At 35.5% G+C, this 19,057-nt stretch overlaps 1 protein-coding gene across 6 annotated transcripts in view; it reads right to left on the reverse strand.

Annotated features, from left to right (window-relative positions):
* Positions 1 to 19,057, reverse strand: part of LOC149580507 (pachytene checkpoint-like protein) — a 218,634-nt gene that overhangs the window by 87,000 nt on the left and 112,577 nt on the right. For all 6 annotated transcript variants that reach the window (XR_016353800.1, XM_089791428.1, XM_089791434.1 and 3 more), the window contains exon 9: positions 16,327 to 16,396. Coding sequence is in view for 5 of the 6 variants with exons in the window: in XM_089791428.1 (XP_089647554.1) it covers positions 16,327 to 16,396 (70 nt within the window). In the remaining variant the exon portion in view is untranslated. The remainder of the gene's footprint in view (positions 1 to 16,326; positions 16,397 to 19,057) is intronic.

The following is a 19,057-nucleotide window of genomic DNA, read 5'->3' on the forward strand; positions in this document are numbered from 1 at the left end:
AGATTACCAAGGAGTCTTACTAGGCACTACAACCAAACAACATGTCGAGGGTGTTTATACCTCTACTAATCAAGCCAGGTCATGTGTCTACTTGCACTCCACTTTTTGTTGTTAATTGTGATTGATAGCTCTATGTTTCGCAAACAGTAGTTCAATACTGTAAATAATATTTGAATAGAGCCAGATGTATTAGGATTGAGGGTGATGATTTGCTTCTTTTTATGTTATAATTGTCTACCAGAGATTGTGCATATAGAAATTAGTTTTGAATTGCCTCTTGTATATTTACCCATCTCATATCGAAGGTTAATTAATTGGAAAAGAATACCAATAATGTGTGCTCCTTATACAGTGGCATTATTCGTATATCCCTGAGGTAAGGCAGAACATCATTAGAGAACTATTTCAGAATGTTAATGATATGCCAATGTACCTACTGTTATTAATTTTTTATAAGACTAGATTGGGCAGAACAATCATGTCTATAGTAAACAGAGATTAATCAAGAATCTTGAGTAGCCACACCGAGATTCATCAAGGCTGACCAGTAAGGTTGAGATGAAGGTGGCAGGTTGATAATCAATGGTTACGTGAATTAAGCTACAAGACAAAGATGATTAATCAATACTAAACAAACTAGTAAATGGATATAAGCAAATAAATTTAGACTAAGTCAACTCATGGTGATCAAAGGGTATATTCTTTTCGTCAAGTCAAGCGCTGCATGCTTGGGCACATAGTGTCCATGTAAATCCCTAGCCAAGGTAGGTTTGGTGGTTGACGATGCTAATATGATCACTAGAGGTTAGGATAGCTTACAGTCAAAAGGATAGGTTGATGAAAGGTATTCACAATATATTCGTTTGTGAGTTGACACTCTAACACCAGGATACTCAATGGCAGGACAGGGGTGTCCCCATGCCTAGTCCTAGGTAGGAAGGGTCTTTCTAAATTGAGATTGTGCGGGAAAACTTAGGGTCCACAGTTGGGAGATTAAGCCCCTGACAATGTTTCTCCTCTCCACCAGATGCCAAGACTTGCACAAGACAGATATATGATCAGCATTCAAGTTATCTTCTCTTAACGGGTATTTTTACTTTTATGCACTTGCAGTTTCAATTGAAGATATATTTAGATGGTTGATTTTGTTAAATCAATTACTCTCTTTACAATTAGTTGGGAATCTGTTATAACCGTTGATCTCTTTCATTTGAATATGTAAAGTAGTTGTTATAACTATCTTTCATGTGATTATGAAAAGTAATGTATCTTTTATTCATATCAAATTGTTATATTAGGACTAGAAAAAATAGATTGTTACATGGAAGGTGCTTCACATGAGTCCACTAACCATCAATGAACAAGATGATGGTGATGATGACCTCCTTATTGGAGATCTTGCAGAATTATAGAGAGCATCAGAAGAAGCAAAAGTGGTAGCATTTGATGATTTTGATGAGATGGAAGATGATGAAGAGAACTACGATGTTGAAGAAGAAGAACTTAATCCTCATTTAGATACCTCAACACCTACTAGTTCAAGGCCTTATAAATTGAGTTATAGTAGATGAGGGAAGAGGAAGATGTAGTATTTAGCTTCTTGTTTTTTGCATTTGGACAAATCATTATATAAAAGTTTCTAAGCATATAGAAACTTATGCTTCTATTATACATTTTAACATTTGAAACTATAGTGAAACATCATAAATTGAGAGTTTGGGATTCATATGACAGGTGTAATGTTTCAATTATGGCTCTTATGTTCTCTAAACACATTAATTTCTTCTTCTTTCTAGTAAAATTGAGTGTTTTTTTGTCGAGTCCTTTCCTAAATCTTTCTAAGTCTGTTTTCGAGTCCAATTTCTTGGTCTGCAAGGTCCAAGACTAGTCCAAGCTTTCCAACTATGCTTGGCACACCTCATCATGTTGTCTATAACAACCCCCGTTATGGTAAAGCCTGGCACCAAACTGATTAAGATATGTTGTGTATATCGATATATATTTCCTAACACTAGAATTGGATTTATTCCATGAGTTATATCTACATTGTTATCTAATTTGGTTGCATTTTTCCGAAATAGGCTTATAACTTCTTATACTCAAGTGAGGATTATACCTCTAACCATATTTTGCTTTTTGTTTCATTTTTAGAATTTTGAATTTAGGGCAATGTATAAGGTGATCCAAGAAACGAAATGCACATCTTCTCAATTTTGTGTTTAGATCAATCATTTGTTGTCTCCACTATGCTTTATTCCCGCATGGGTTCTTCATACAATTTTCTCTTCATTTGTCGTTGTATTTGGTGTGCTTATGTGTTCTATTATCTCTTGTTTCATCACTTCTCATACACATTTTATATTTGCAATGATCTCAAGAATAGAGATGTCTTTTGTCAAGAGATATACATTTAAAAACATATCTACTTCATACTCATTTCTAACACCCATTTTTATCTTCTTATTCATCAATTTTTACTCCATACTTATCTCCAAAATATCACATCTTATATCTTTATAATGCAGAAGCATTCTGGGTGCAATGGTAATCTTGCATCACCCAAAAAATATTTCTGGTTTGTCTTTTTCAAAAAGGGTTATCTCAGTGTGGAGTTGTTATTTCTTGAAGCTTACCATTTTTAGTAATTTCGTCATTTGAGATTGGAATGTTCTAATTTCTTCCCTAGAGGTTCACTCTGGATATATCAGCCTGCGAGTAAAGTTTTATTTCAAGATCAAGTTTTATTTTGAAGACATTGAAAAAATTTGGTATTGGCAATACGGAATTAGAACTTTGAACTCAGTTTTGAAGGTTTTAGAGGCTCTGAAAAAGGTTCAAATCATGGTTGACTAGAGCTTGCGCGAGTTCCATGTTCTAGCGTTTCCGAAATAGGGTCATAATAGACAATTGGAGCAACTTGCAATGAGTTATGGTCTCTAGAAGTTGTGCCACCTAAAATGGATGAAAATAAATTTCCATCAAAATTTCTTTTTGAGTTCCAAAAGTTGTTGGGGCCTACTCTAATGTAATAGAATATGAATACTAGCATCTTTGGGTTAGTCGGCCTCAAAAGTTTAGAATTATAATTTCAAGAACCTTCTTGAGAGGGGTTAAAAATTGCCTATATAAGGAAGGCCCATAGGGTTGTCTAGGACAATTTTGGGGATGTCTATGTGGGCTCTCGCTTGCAACATATTATAAGGGAAAATGCCCATGTGACTTTGCATGTCATATCTCTGAATATTGTAATTCCATTTTTTGTGGAGATAATAAGAAGCCGATTTCTTGTTCTTCCAATTTGTTGTCATTTCAATATTTTGTTGTAAGTGTTTGTGTTAATAAGTAAAGTACCATTCATCACTTTATATCTTCATGAAATAACGCATCCTTTATAAAAAAGAAAAACTATTTGAATGGATGTGTTTTAGTTAAAAAATCTGTCTTGACCATTTATATATCTTCCTTACAAACCTGTCTTGTCTATATACTTCCTTTCTGATGATATTCTCTTCTCCTCAAAGTCTGCAATAAGACTGCTCGCCAATCTGCTAAAATATTGCCCATATGCCATAATGTCTTCTTTTGAATTCACTCTTCTACAATCCTCACAATCCCTTCATAAAATCTACAAATATACTCCTTAAAGATCTGCTCTTCACAAGCTTGAATCTGCTAGTGTATTGATGATAGATTTCTGTTTGTCTTCCATTAACATATATCATTTCTTTCACATGACTTTCTCCACATGCCACGAACTTAATTTATAAATTCATCCCTCCATGAAGACACGTATCTCCTAGAAAACAGACAACTCTTTGAACAGAAACTTAACTGTTATAAACTAACTGCTACTCTTTAAAGATTTAATGATGGTCTTTTTATTTTTTTTATTTTCATCACACTTCTTTACAAAATCGATTCAATTATTTTGATATATTTTCTTTTTACATCTGCATGTTATACTTGGATCTTCTGTAGTGTATTTTATATTACATGTTTTACACACCACTCACACCTCCTCAATTTACAAAGATCTTTTGTATCTCCATATCCTAGTGACAGGATGCATATCTTGTAAGAGAGATATCCCATATAGAAGTCGCCACCTTTTAATTATCTTAATTAATGCCTTCCAAACTATAGTTTATAATCATCAACATATCTTTAAACTATATTCCTGCATTTATGCCCTTTCATATGAACTGTCCCTTTGAGAAGGATAATTGCTGTCTTTCATAGCAAATGATTACTTTCTAATAAACATCAAATGCAACCTCCAATAATATATATGATCACTTTAATTTGCCGCTACTAAAAATACACTCACTGGATCTTATATACTTGCTGTACCTTATCCAATTTTAGTTGCTGCTGCTTCATCCATCACACCTTAATTTAAATCAATCTTCCAAAAAATTTCAAAAGATGAGTGGTCAACTTGCATTCTTCAACAGCAATTAACTTGTCTTGATGGCCTCTCAATTTTATTATGTTTCTAAGATACTCTAAGTACTGATTAGTGGCCTTTGGCCTTCAACCAAATTCATTCATATGCCTTTGGCACAAGTGACAAAAATCTCACTCATAGTTGATATCACTGACAATATTGATAACAGTTTTGAATCTCACTTTTTAATGTCCCCATTTTAGCAGGTTCCTATAGATTGGCGATTTCAGTTCATCCCCGCAACCCTCATGAGCTGACAGTTTGTTTTGAAAGTTTCTGTTGAGTGACTTGCTATTTATAGTAAGCCAATTCTTAGCTGTTACTATTTTTAGCAGTGCAATTGAGGCACTTGGTGATTGGCATCTTCAGTAATTGATTGGCTCATTTAACCAAGCTTCATATTATAAGTTATTTATTAAGGCCATATTAATAAATAAGTTTAACATTATAATGTTATAATTTGAGAGTCTCTAAGTGAAGCATCTTCAATGAAAAGTGTTTGGAAGAAACCAAGTTTCATTTTGTAATTATAAAAAGAACTCCACTTGGAGGAAATTGACCCATTCTGTAAATTTTCTTTATATTCATTTATGTGATCTACAAGGGTTTCAGCGTTGGTTTCTTGTGAGGACTAATTCCTCTATCTACTTGCACTTTGAGCCATTGAAATATATGGTGAATTGTATTACAGTTTTCTGAGGCTTGAGTCTGCATTAAGGCCAATTACTTGGTGTTGTTGTATACCAGATTATCTATCAATTTTATGTGATTCTTTTCAAGGAAGAACTCTGATTTCGATGTCATAAATTCTATCCTTCAGTACTATTACAAACTGTTGTTTAAAGGTATTTGATGAAGCTGCAAATTAGCATTTTTCTACCTGCAAATTCAATATTGTTGGGCAGCCAAATCTGTAGGTGACATTGGGAAATTTGAGGCAGCCCAACCCTGCCTAAGGCTGCAATCTTGCTAGCTACTGCAGCAGCTAAGCTAGAGGCCTCATTTGGAGTTACTAAACCCATGTTGCGATCATTGGCAACGTTGAAATAAAGCTGGAAGTGTTAGAAGTTGGCGTGCAAATTTTAAATTCGCTGCTAAATTTATATCAAACGCCAAGGCACAATTAGGTTCCTAATTTCCTTTACTTGCTTGAGTATTGTTGTAATGATTGCTTCAGTTATATTAGTAATTGAATTCTATGTTGGCAACCATTTTCAATTATTTCATTTCAAGTTATTCGTCGGGCATTTATATATTCTGAAAAATACAAAAAAATACATATAATTCTTCACCTTGTGATACAGAACATGACATTCAATTTGGCAGCATAGGTGACAGGGGTGCTGGTGGTTCTAGAGGTTCGAGTGACACAAGTTACAGGAATGTTGACACTGGTTCTAATAGTGACAGGAAGGTCAGTGAGACATGAGAGACCTTGCACATGGTCAACACCATGTTGTCGATGTGCTACAACAATTGTGTGATACTTTGCAGCACATTGCACTCCCTAGAGGTTGGAGTAGGGGGAGGCACTAGTAGTAATAATGTCAGTTCTCATGGGTCTAGAGTTGAGGACAACATTAGAGCCAAGGAAAGGATTAGAGTTGAGATTAGGATTGACAGGACTGGACATACAAGTGTTTTTGATAGGTTGCAGCAGACTACTTTCCTGATATCTAAGGTTAGTGTGGCTAGTACTAAGACTGAGGTTGTGCCATTTGTTGATGATTTTGTTGCTCACAATGTTGAGTGGGATGCTCTTCCGCAAGCCATCAAGCAAAATATGAACTTTCATTGATTTCGAACACAAAAGTGGAAACATACTAGAAGTAAGCCTGCACCAAAGAGACAAAGGCTGAGATAGACCAATTCAAAGAGGCAGCCAGCAAGATGACCTTGATACACTTTGATAGCAGTAGCAAGGGTACAGCACGAGCTTAGGTTTTTTAGCTCAAATCTTATTTTGCATTGTGTCCCATGACTGAGGAGGATGTCATCCGCTTCGTTGTGTTGCATTTGGGTGGAGTAGCTCATGACTAGTGAGACCTTTGGCTACTTTTACTACATCACAATCAAATAATTTCCTATCACAAGCTTGTTGACAAGTTGGTAGAGTGGTTTGACAGGAAGGATCCTAAGACTTACTTTAGAGAGTTTGCACAATTGAGACAAGTAGGTGGCCTTATGGCCTTTATCATTGAGTTTCAACGGCTATCAATGATGGTATGCGATATTTCAAAGAGGAGACAAGTCATGCTTTTCATTGAGGATTTAGTTGAGCCACTCAAAGGGTGGGTTAAGACCTTGGATCCAACTACCTTGCAGGAGGCAATGAAAAAAGCAAGGGATCTTGAGTCCTATACACCATAAGGCAAGTTTGCTTCGAAGCCTGCTACTTCATCATGTGATAGGGCAGCACCTAAGAAAGATGATAGAGTTGATTCTAAGTGTCCTATGGTAGCCCTTTTAGATCAGAAGATTCTGAATGATCTAAGGAGAAGGAGAATTATGCTCTTATTGTAGAGGGTCCTATGATGAAAAACAGGATTGCCGTATGAGGCCTGAGAATAAAAATAAGATGATGGAGTGGTTCTATGATGATGAGGGCGGTTCTAATTTTTCTGGATACCAAGCTGATTATGAGCATGAGACACATGAGGTTTCAAGTAATGGTGATGAGGGATTGATGATTCTAACCTCAAGGTGGTATACATTTCTAGCATTAGAAATAAAGGTGCTTTTAGTGATGGAGCCCTAATTTTTATGGTCTCCATTCATGCACTGTTCTTACTACCCTTATCTTTTCTCCAAGTTGATGACAAATCAGCAATAAGATCAGAAGAATTACTAGAAGACAACGAAGAATGGTTCCAAACATTCAGACTTACACAACAAATGATAGCAGCATGACTTTAAGCTAGTAATAAACAAATTGTGGCATTGAGAATGAGAACCGCATCATGATCTTACAGTCATCATACTAACTGATATTGAGGCTGAGTCAAAATTACAATTCAATGGTAGTAGTAGATTGTTTGATGAACTCTAAAAAAAGATATATTTATGACAGCAAAATTCAGAATCTACAGATATATTAATTTGTGACAGCCCACACATGTAGTCTTCAGTCTTGAGAGAGGAAGGGTTACTCACAAAGGTTATAAATTGGCAAATACAAACACGTGCAGAATGAAGCCATCTGTTCTGATTTTATGTACAACGAGAAGTTGTTGATCACTCAAGATGGTAAAGATATGCATGTCCACACGTACAAGCCCCCAGCCTGTGTCTTGATTCATAGGATGGGGATTGGAAGATGATTGTATCAATTCAGATGGATTTAATATTCATTAATTTAATATATATATATACATTCTTCTTATTTGAATCCAGAGGAATCAACGCTAAAGTTGGAAAGCATGAGTTTTGGAAGCTGAAGAATGAGTACCCAAGAAGCTTTGGCACTTGTGTTTTGTAGAAGCCACTGGAGTATTATTTTTCACCAACCGTTGCCTAGTGATTTATATCTGACCCATATTTTGTCTTTGGTGCAGGTTTATGGAATTCAAACGAATGAAGCCAACAACATATTTATAGAGTTGCAGAATAGCGCAGGGTGCATCTGAGAAGGGCCTTGAATTTGAAAGTATTCAGGATATGAGTGCCCAATGATATGTTGGGGAAGTTGTTCTTCATCCGGAGGGATTCCCAGGCATAGAAACAAATACAGAGTCAATGATATTAATCACAGTTGCACCTTGGTATGAAGAGGACCGATAATGTTCTGGGGACATGTGTAAATCCGCTTGGAAGTCATTCTTATTATTAAAAGTCATCAAGAAATATATATGTGAAGACAAAGATTGTTCCTAGGTTGAAAAAGCACGTTCAAACTTAAAAAGTGGATGCTGCGAGGGAAGAATTTATATTTCCAGTGTGTGCACCTGTTTATACCGTAGTTCCAAACATTCGAAGATGATTACTAACAACTAGATTTAAGTAAAATTGAACTATATTAACTCTGGCTCACGATGGATAACAAATGACCCATTATTTGTTATGAAAGGTCACGGTGTTATAAGGAAAGTTTCGCCAAGTTTTCTTGGGCTATAAATTTAAGATGTAAAAGCCAAACAAAGGACAATTTCATATTCCTACAAATGTTTACAAACCCAAGTTATACATATGCTCTATGATATATTTTATTCTTTCATTGGTAAAGAAATGATTTTTTGAACTAAGCTCGTGAATTTGGATTATTGAGTAAATATATTTATGTGATTCTCGAGTCAAATTGCATTGGATGGATCATCCATAAGGAGTGTCTCCTGTACAATTTTACTTCCAGCATGATCAGTAAGAAATATATATTTTATTTGCATGAAGCTTTAGAGTTAAGATATTATATAGTTTCGTCCTTTATAATTATTATTTTAATTTTATAAATAATTTATATGATAGATAAGTGGACAAGATCAATTATAGCATTGTAAAATCGAATATCATAGATATTGAGAAATATTTAATTGTTTCCAAATCTATGTTTGGTTTGTCTCCGAACCACAAGAGTTAAAATACATTCCAAATTGTTTTAAAATTGCGTCCATATATTTGATATAACGCATCTTGATTACTAAAGTGTTTATAATTTACGTACGTAGAATTTTATAAAGTTGTATGTTTTAAACTTATAATACAAACTCTATCGCCCTTCGTCACTGGTCTTCATATTTTTCATAATTCACAATCCATTTGCTAGCAATTATTTCATATCTTCCCTTGAAGAATTAATATATCCATTTGTTGCATTAATCCATATTTATTTTTATTTGAAAAACATTCCTATAACAATTTACTTTTTAATACATATTTTGCAAGTTAAAAGTTTTCTATAATTCTTGCCATTTGGGAAACTTTAATTGCATTCGTATTCTAACCAATCTGCTATAAGCATCCTGGGCTTAAGTGTTTTGTTCAGGAGTAGATACACCCGCCTTGGTTTTGCAGAGCCGAAAGCACAGGGGATTTGGATTGCAACAATCAATCTCGTCAAGTTGGCCATAACCGGTTGGATATCCCAACATCGAGTTGGCAAGACTCGTAGGATTCCAATCTGTGGTTTTGGGAACCAACATTTAGGATGCATGGACTCTTGGCAAGGCAGTATGTTATTGCTCTCTTTGATACAGGTGCTACATATAATTTTAATGATTCACAGTCGGTAACTAAGACTGATTAGGACAGAAGACTTTGAGGGACTTAGAGTATAGGTGGCCGATGGTTACACCCTTAGGTGTAACAAGATGATTTATGAGCTTCACATGAAGCTAAATAATTATTATTTTAAAGCAGATTTTTATGTGGTATACATGGGCAGCACTGGTGTGGTACTTGGCATGAGCTAGTTGCATATCATTGAGGATATTTATATCAACACCAAAAAGATGGAGATGAGATTTATTAAGGATGGCAGAACATACATCCTTAAGGCCATTAGGAATAGTTATCTGAAGGTGACTTCTTTTAGGCATATGCAGTATCTAATACAGCATGATGATATAGTTGATTGGGCAGTAGAGTGGAGCATGTTGCCTACATTAGACGGGACAGATAAGCCAACCTACCACCAGGATATTTAGCAGCATCAAACTAAACACTCTAAAGTGTTTAGTGACATCCCACCTGGCAGGCTACCTCATAGAGGGATAGAGCACATTATTGAGCTAGAGGAGGGCACTAAGCCCGTTATGATTTACTCTTTGCTGACACCCTAAGAAGCGTAAGGATGAGATAAACAAGACAATAGAGTAGCTGCTCACTATGGGACATATTAGACCAAGTAAATCCTCTTTTGCTTTATCAATTGTATTGGTGAAGAATAAGGATGAGATGCTCTAAATGTGCATAGACTACTGGATGTTAAACAGGAAGACTATAAAGAACCGGTATCCCATTCCACGGATTGATGAGCTTATTGATGAGTTGCATGGGGCATGTTGCTTCTCCCAGATTGACTTGAGATCAGGGTATCACCAAATCAAAGTTAGATAGCGAGATGTAGATAAGACAATATTCTAGTGTCGTTGTGGCTAGTTTGAGTTTCTAGTCATGCCCTTTGGCTTGACTAATGCCCCTGCCACATTCCAATCTACTATGATCAGAATATTCCATAGCCAACTGCAAAAATTTGTTCTAGTGTTTTTTGATGACATACTTTTCTGTAGTAAGACATGGGATGATCCTGTAGTGCACTCGGATGCAATATTGGATATTCCTGATAGGGCTCCCATGTATGCCAAAGAGTCCAAATGTGCTTTAAGCATGACTGAGTTACTTTATCTTGGGCACATCATAAATGCAGAGGGAGTTCGTATGGACCCTAATAAAGTTTGCGCTATATTAGATTTGCTTGCACCAAAGAGCCTAACACAACCTAAAGGTTTCATTGGGTTGTGTGCTTTGTACTACAAAATTGTAGTTGGGTTCTCTCAACATGCAGCTTCTCTTACTAATCTAACCCGTAAGGGTGTTTTTGAGTGGATTGCTCAGGTACAAGAGTACTTTGAGAAGTTCAAGCCGATTATGAGATCATGCCCAATCTTCGCATTGTCGGATTTCACAAGGCCATTTGAGTTGCATCGTGACACCTCAAGTGGGGGAACTAGTGTAGTTCTTTCCTGAAATCGCCATCCCATTGCATTTGAGAGCAACAAGCCGAGGGATCCTGACGAGAGATCATTTAGTGTATATGACAAGGAGATGTTGGCCATTATGCATGCCTTGGCCAAATTCAGGTAATATTTAGTTAGCAACAGATCTTGTATCAAAACCAATCACGATAGCCTAAAGTGTTTCCTTGGTCAACGTGATCTTAGTGAGGTAGCAAGAGTGGGTCAGCAAGTTACAATCTTATGATTTTGATATCTCCTACATTAAGGGTACCCAAAAAGTGGTAGTTGATGCCCTCTCACAAAGACCCTACGTGTGCGTGATTGTAGAGAAAGTTGAGGACTGGAGACACTTGATCATTATGGAGTAGTCAGTGGGTAGCTAGCATTTTTTATGGTAGAAAACAGGACAGCAGCTATACCCTTCTAAATGTGTTGATCATTTACAAGGGGAGGATCTATTTAGTCTTGCGATCAAGCGTCAGACTGGTTATACTACGGGTCTTTCATGATTGTCCATTGGCTAGACATCCTGGGTTCTTTAAGACCTATAAACAGATTTGGGAGAGGCTCAAATGGAAAGGCCTGAAGTCAGATGTGCAGCAAAATGTTAGAGAGTGCTTTGTTTGTCAGTAAACCAAACAAGAGCATACTTATCCAGTAGGATTGTTGCATCCACTTCCCATTCCTAAGCGGAAGTGGGAATGTTTGTCTATGCACTTCAATGTGGGCTTTCTATAAGCTGAAGGTAGAGATTGCATTTATGTGGTGGTGGACTGCCTCACCAAGTATGCTCACTTCTTTCCGTCACCACCCATTTTTCAGTTGTACAAATTGCAAAGTTGTTTTTTTGGAAGGCGTTCAAATCGCGTGGTTTACCTTGGAGTATTGTGAGCGACCGTGATAGCCATTTCACGAGTCATTTCTGACAGGAGTTGTTTAGATTATGTGGGACAGAATTGACTTCAACCACTAGTTATCACACTAATACTGATGGTCAGACTGATGTTGTTAGTAAATCAATGGAAGGCTATCTAGGAAATTATGTATCAGCTCAACAGTAGGCTTGGACAGAAAAGACAGAACGTTGACCAGAGGAGGATTACTTCTTCTTTTCAGGTAGAATATATGATCTATTTGCTGCTTCAGTCTTCCAAGTAGTCTTCTATCACGAAGAGTGGAGCTGAGAAGCTCAAGGCCTGCTATTATCGTCCCTTCCGCATAATGAGACGTGTGGGTGAGGTAGCTAACGAGTTGGATTTGCTAGTGGTTAGCAGAGTTCATAATATGTTTCATTTATCGCACCTCAAGAAGGCCTTAAGTAGACATGTTGTCCCATATTCTACTTTACCCACACTGGATGATGACAGGAGGTTAGACTTGATCCTTCAGGCTATACTAGATGCCAGGGAGAGGCGTTTGTGCCAGCAACTCATCAGAGAGTTCCTCGAGAAGTGGTAGTGTCTTTCCAGATAAGGATGCCACTTGGGAACCTGAGGATATACTTCAGCACCCCAAACTGTGATTGCTTAGGGGCAAGCATTCTTGGGGAGGGACGAAGGTAATGTCCCGATTTTAGCAAGTTCATGTATGTTGGCGATGCATGTTCACCATTGCGACCCTTTTGAGCTGACAATTTGTTTTGAGGGCCTTTGTTGAATGACTTTCAATTTATAGTAAGTCAATTGTGGGCAGTTACTATTTTTACTTTCTATTAATAGTAAGTCAATTGTGGGCGGTTACTATTTTTAGTAGTGCAGTTCAGGCACCCAGTGGTTGGCATCTTCAGTAATTGATTGGGGCATTTAATGGAGCTTCATATTATAAGTTATATATTAAGGCCATCTTAATAAATAACTTTATCATTGTAATGTTATAATTTGTAAGTATGTTAAGCATCTTTAATGCAAAGTGTGACGAAGAAGCCAAGCTTCATTTTGTAATTATAAAGAGACCTCATGGAGAAAATTGACCCATTCCATGATATTTTCTTTTTATTCATTTTTGTGATTTTCAAGGATTTCAGTGTTGGTTTCTTGTGACGACTGATTCCTCTATCTGTTTACAGTTTAAGCCATTGAAATATATGGTGAATTATGTTCTGGGTTTGTGAGATTAAATTCTGCATTAAGGCCTGATAATTTGGTGTTGTTGCATACCAGATTCTCACAAGAGATGGGTTCATGTGAACCACTAGTCATGAAATATGTGTCAATGAGTTTGACTTAATAACTACACAGTTAAATCCAAGTAGCAATATCACAACCTATCAGCTTGCTGTGATTTTCTTCAAGGAGGAACACCAATTTTGGATGCCATAAATGCTATCCTTCACTACTGTTACAAACTGTAATTTGAAGGCATTTGATGAAGCTGCAAATTGGCATTTTGCACCTGCAAATTCAGTATTGTTCGGCGGCCAAATCTGTAGGTGACATTGGGAAATTTGAGGCAGCCCAACCCTGTCTAAGGCTGCGATCTTGCTTGCTACAGCAACGGCTAATCTAGAGGCTGTGTTTGGAGATACTAAACCCACCTTGAAATTTTCTGGCAATATTGACATAAAGCTGGAAGTGTTAGGAGTTGGCATGGCAATTCCAAGTTGGCTGGTAATTTATATCAGATGCCAAGGCACAATCAGGTCCCTAATTTCCTTTACTTGCTTGAGTTTTGTTGTAATAATTGCTTCAGTTATATTAGCAATTGAATTCTATATTGGCAACCATTTTTAATTTTTTTCATTTCAAGTTGTTCATTGGGCATTTATATATTCTGATAAATACAAAAAAAATGAACATATATAGTCAAGAACTCAGAAAACTAGCAAAAACTACAAGAAAACAAAAAAACATTATGCAGCTTTGCATTAGTGTGAACCAGCAAGGCTCTTACACACTTCTTGCCAAATGAAGAGATGTAAGTAAAAGGGCATTGAGCATAGCTTTGCGTCTGCATATTGTATTTGTTATCATCGGCAACTCTTCCATTTTCATGAGAATGATTCATGCATATCAAATTGCTTTGCCGGTAACATATTTGAAGATTATGATCAACTTTTCTTTGATTGTTCCTAATTAATGTATGTTTATTGTATATAAAATAGGCAAAAAAAAAATTGCATGATTATTTTTTTTGGATATGTTAATGGTTTGAGTCCTAATCTTAGTTTCTTTTGACTTTTCTTTCTAGTAAATTGGTTATTCAAAAAACAAAAAAGAAGAGATCTGCTAGAACACATGAAGGAAATTTGTAAACTAAACAAAATTTGCATGGTTACCGAGAGACCCGTCTCCCCCCTAAAAATCACGTCTCGGAGACTTTTCGCATCTCCGGAGACCTCAAAAAAGGTTGGAGACTTCATGACGAAGTCTCCTGAAGTCTCCCCGTCTCCTAATCCAAAAAGTGAAGTCTCCCCAAAGTCTCCTAGTAAAATATAAATGTAAAATATAATATTAAATAATTTTATATATTTTAGCCCTCATTTTAATGCTTTTAATACAAAAATTAAGACCACCGACAATTTAAATGATTAAATCATTTAAAATATTTTTGGAGAGTGATGATTTTTTGGAGAGCATGATAGCTGAAGACCTTGAGATGGATGATCACAACCTTGTGGAGTAGATGATAGTACCATCAACATACTAATACTAGATATATTTCTGTTTTTTGTTTATTGTACAAAGTGTTCATTTTCGTTTGCATATCGGCAATTCAGCATCTAACTATACTTTTTTGAATTTAAAATTTGAATATGTAATGATAATCTCAGCGATTATCAATCTGATATGATGGTGATCATATGCAATATTCGAAAAACAAATATTTCTATGAGATACAATATTGTGATCATGTGAGTTTTGAAATCTTTGCCTCTATGAGTCTATTTTAATTTTTAATGTGACATTACTATTATTATTTACTTTAGTCTTGCAGTATTACTATTTTCAAATTTTGTATTTACTCTTAGTATTAGACTCTTTAAACATTAAAAAAAATTTATAAAAAAAAATTTGCCGTCTCCAAGTACCCCGTCTCCTATTTGAAAAATCGTCGTACCAATAGCAGTACCAGTACCGGAGACCTCAAAGTCTCCCCGTCTCCTGGTGACCTTGAAAATTTGTGTGTATAGCAATACCTAAGCATCAGTAGCAGTTTACATTTTCCTTGTACCAAACAAGGAATCCATTTTGTAATATATTAAAATAGCATCTAAAAATGAGAACTAAAAAAGTATTGAACTCCGCATCCTATTTAAATTCAGACAAACCACGGCTACAAAGAAGGAAAATCTACTGAAAGATATCAACCTCCAAAAAGGGCAACTAAATTTACAATCATAATCAAGATCATGCAAGTACTTATTCCATAGGAATATAAACAACATGCTTCAATAGGTGCAACAGTAAAATATGACTACAACTGAATAAGCAATTTGTTTAAAACTGTTTAAGGTGCACTTTAGTAGCAAGAAGTATTAAACTGCAAGAATAGCTCATAGATTAAACACTAATAAACACAATGTGTGGGTGATTAAATTCTAAATGACTATTCTATTATTGAAAGAAATAAACAGTTCAATTTTTGAAGCATGTCTCTGGTTTTGAAGGTGATGTGTTCTTTGTACATGTGGTTCTCAAACAAGCGTTCCCAGAATGAGGATAAAATAAGTCATGAAAAGTCAAACAGTTTTTTAAAGAATTGTTTTGGGTTATTCTTTCCATTTTTATTTTACGTAAACCCTTCACCTTCCGTCCAACTACCATCGTAAAGCAATTGAGTAGTTTGTGTTGTTATTAAGCACTTCATTCAACATAGTGAAACAGTAAGATGGCATGTGGTAGAACAGAAATATCACATATGTTTTGTGAACAATATTTAGAGAATGGAGAAATTCAAGGTAATCTTCCATAGCAGAAAGCAATAGCAAAGACACATAGAATCAAATATGTTTTAAACATATTGTTCAAATTTACACAGCCGCAACTCATAGCATTTTGGCTCAAAAGAGCATGATTCCATATGTTGATTTTGATGAGTCAAATATAACATATGAGTAGCCTTTTATACTGGACACAATTGTATTGCTTATATTTCTAAAACTTAACATTTAACTTGAAGATAAACAAAAAACTAACACAAGTTCAATTATGTTGGAGCAAAAGATAGAGCCGCCATTGATAGTCTCTGGAAAAGCTGTATTATACTTACCAATCAAAACAAAAAGTAAATAGTTCTCTTCCTCCAACATTTCATGAATTTTCTGGAAAAGTTTTGTCACCTGTCATTCAGATTAAAATTCAAATGACAAATGGCTAAAATGGCAGTTAATTTATCCAGGAAAGCAAGACATGCAACTTCAAAACCATAGCACCATGGCATTCTAAATTTGTATCAAAATTTTGGTGCGGAATATGCTATGCCAATTTATCCACAGAAGCAAGAAAATCAAAAAACAAGTGTAAATTAATAGATACTTTATTGTAAAATCTTAAAACTTTTAGCCAAGTATGTTGATCTTTCTCCAATATACTTATTAGAAGAGAACATAATAAATGGGAAAGAAGGAGGTAAATTTGAAGCAAGAGTAGAAAATTTATTGCAGAGTCTGAACACAATCTAGGAATATATTGTCCAAGGCAATGCGACAAAGATGAAAGACAGATGATATGCCCTTGTTTTATGAATATGAATTTATTTGGTTAACAGTTGTGATAAGAAATCGAGAATTCAACTTTTGCAATAGTTGATCTTCAAAAAATTTATTTAGATATCATTAAGATTCACATAAAGCTTGAATTCTTTTGCTTATTGAAAAGTGTTGGTGTCATTAAATATTCACTAATTACACTTTACTTAAGCTTACCTAGGATGATGCATTGCATATTAGTTTGTCATTTAGACACCTAGGAGTTTGCACCTTAACTAAACACATGGTGTAAAAGAATTCCACTCTAGGTGGTGACAGTTATTATCTCAGTCCACCTTTAGCACATATCACAATATCATCCTCATCATTGCACATACTTCATTGCATAATGGAGGATAATCCACCTTTGGTGGACATGTGATTCCACCTTGTGTAGGTGATAGGTTATCTTCTCCTTATCATTGTCTCTTATCGCCTTTCCTATATAACGAGGCCTATTGTGTATATTTTAATCACTCAACGTAATGTCCATGTAATCCATCGATGTTCATTATCAATAATATCATTCTTGCATCCAAATGTAATTGTCATGCCAATCTCTTGTGGAAGTTATTTTGGTCTTCATTTGATCCTAGGAGTGTTGTAGAGTAACCTGAAACTCTAACAAAAAGGCATACAAAAAAATTAATCTTGAAGTATGAGAAAAACTAAGCAATGCATCTATAGAATCAATCTCACAATTCTTATATATGTCTTTTGTAGGCATGTATTTGGTAACCAAAGATGTTTCAAATGTTCTTGACTAGTATGATTAGCGTCCAATATTTGTGCCTAAGTAGGTTCACTATTTGAGACTCAATTTACAATCTAAACATGTTAATAAACAAAAAATAAATAAAATTATTAGGTTTGTACAACTCCTGTGAATTCTAAATTGAATCTTATTGAAGATGGAAGAGTACATAGCATTGCACGATGCAAAGCACAGCCCTAATAACTACAAAAAGTAGAGTAGAATAAAAAAAATGCACATGTTTAGTTAAGCTAAGATGAGATAATAAACAAGAACAAAAAAGTGTCAATGGAGGGTTTGTTACAAAACCATAAGTTACTTTAAGGCATATGGCTATAATTTCCATATGGAGTATTTACATAAAATGTTTTGACCTCAATTGTCGAAGGAAGCATCTTGACATTGGAGGCGGAGCTGAATGCATGCGAGAGTTGACCAGAAGGTGGGTGCCTTGTGGGTGCCAGCAAGATATGCCCCTAGGCACCTGAATGGGTGGGGATGCCTCCCAAAGGCATTTACATGCATCTAGATGCCTTGGAGGCACTTCAAGATGCCTCCGCAAGCCCAAGCCAGGAAAAATGTCAAGACTTTTTGCCACTTGAACTTTATTTTAACATGTGCAAATACAAGTTGTTTATTCTTTTTTTGCTCCTTAACCCTAAAATTGCCCTAAAAGAGGTCATTCAACCATTCTTCATCTCGTCCAATTTGCAGCTAGACTCTCTTCTCATATGATCTCCATTTTAGCATTTTCTAGGCAAAGTGATCATTTTCTAGGAGGAACATTCATAGGGCAAGAGATTGCTTTCTAAAAACGACTTTTAAGCATCCAAGGTAACAATTTGATCCCATTTGTGAATCGTTTAATGATTTTTTATTTTATTTTTGATGACAAATTTTCAAGTTTTTTTAATTTTTTTTAAAAAGAAAGAAAGTTTAGCTATCTATGTTAGTAGTTGTATCATTTTTTTGCACTTTCATGCTTGGCGTTCATACCTTTTTTTTCAATTTAAATTTATTTAATTTCTTATTATAGCAAGAAATTAGATTGTATTGTGCAAGATTGACAGCCAATGGTAGTCAAAGTTCAGTGAGAGGAAAGGAGCCGATAGTTTCAAAATTGATGTAGGGTCTCCTTTATGGAGACATAACACAAGAGTATCACAGGTTGCAAGAGATGACTCATATCTTTCGAAGTGCAATTATTGTCAAACTAACCAAGGCAAACTATTCAATAGCTCATATTCTCGAGTCAAACATGATTTTATGGGCCCTGTTGGTTAAGGACTCGCAATGTGCAAAGGCACAAGTGGGAAGAGGATGCTTAAAGCACAAATAGCTTCATTTGTAAAAGAAATAGAAGTTGTTGATAATTTGGTTATTAGATCAAAAAAAGGTTTTTATCAACCTCCATCCAAAAAGAAAACAATGCAATTACCCATAGAGCCAATTGTATCCTCCAAACATCCATTCTTGCAAGTGCCTATATCAGGAGTGGA

The sequence above is a fragment of the Cupressus sempervirens genome, chromosome 1 (assembly GCF_028749045.1).
Source record: "Cupressus sempervirens isolate cs-2001-9-10 chromosome 1, ASM2874904v1, whole genome shotgun sequence".
Lineage (NCBI taxonomy): Eukaryota > Viridiplantae > Streptophyta > Pinopsida > Cupressales > Cupressaceae > Cupressus > Cupressus sempervirens.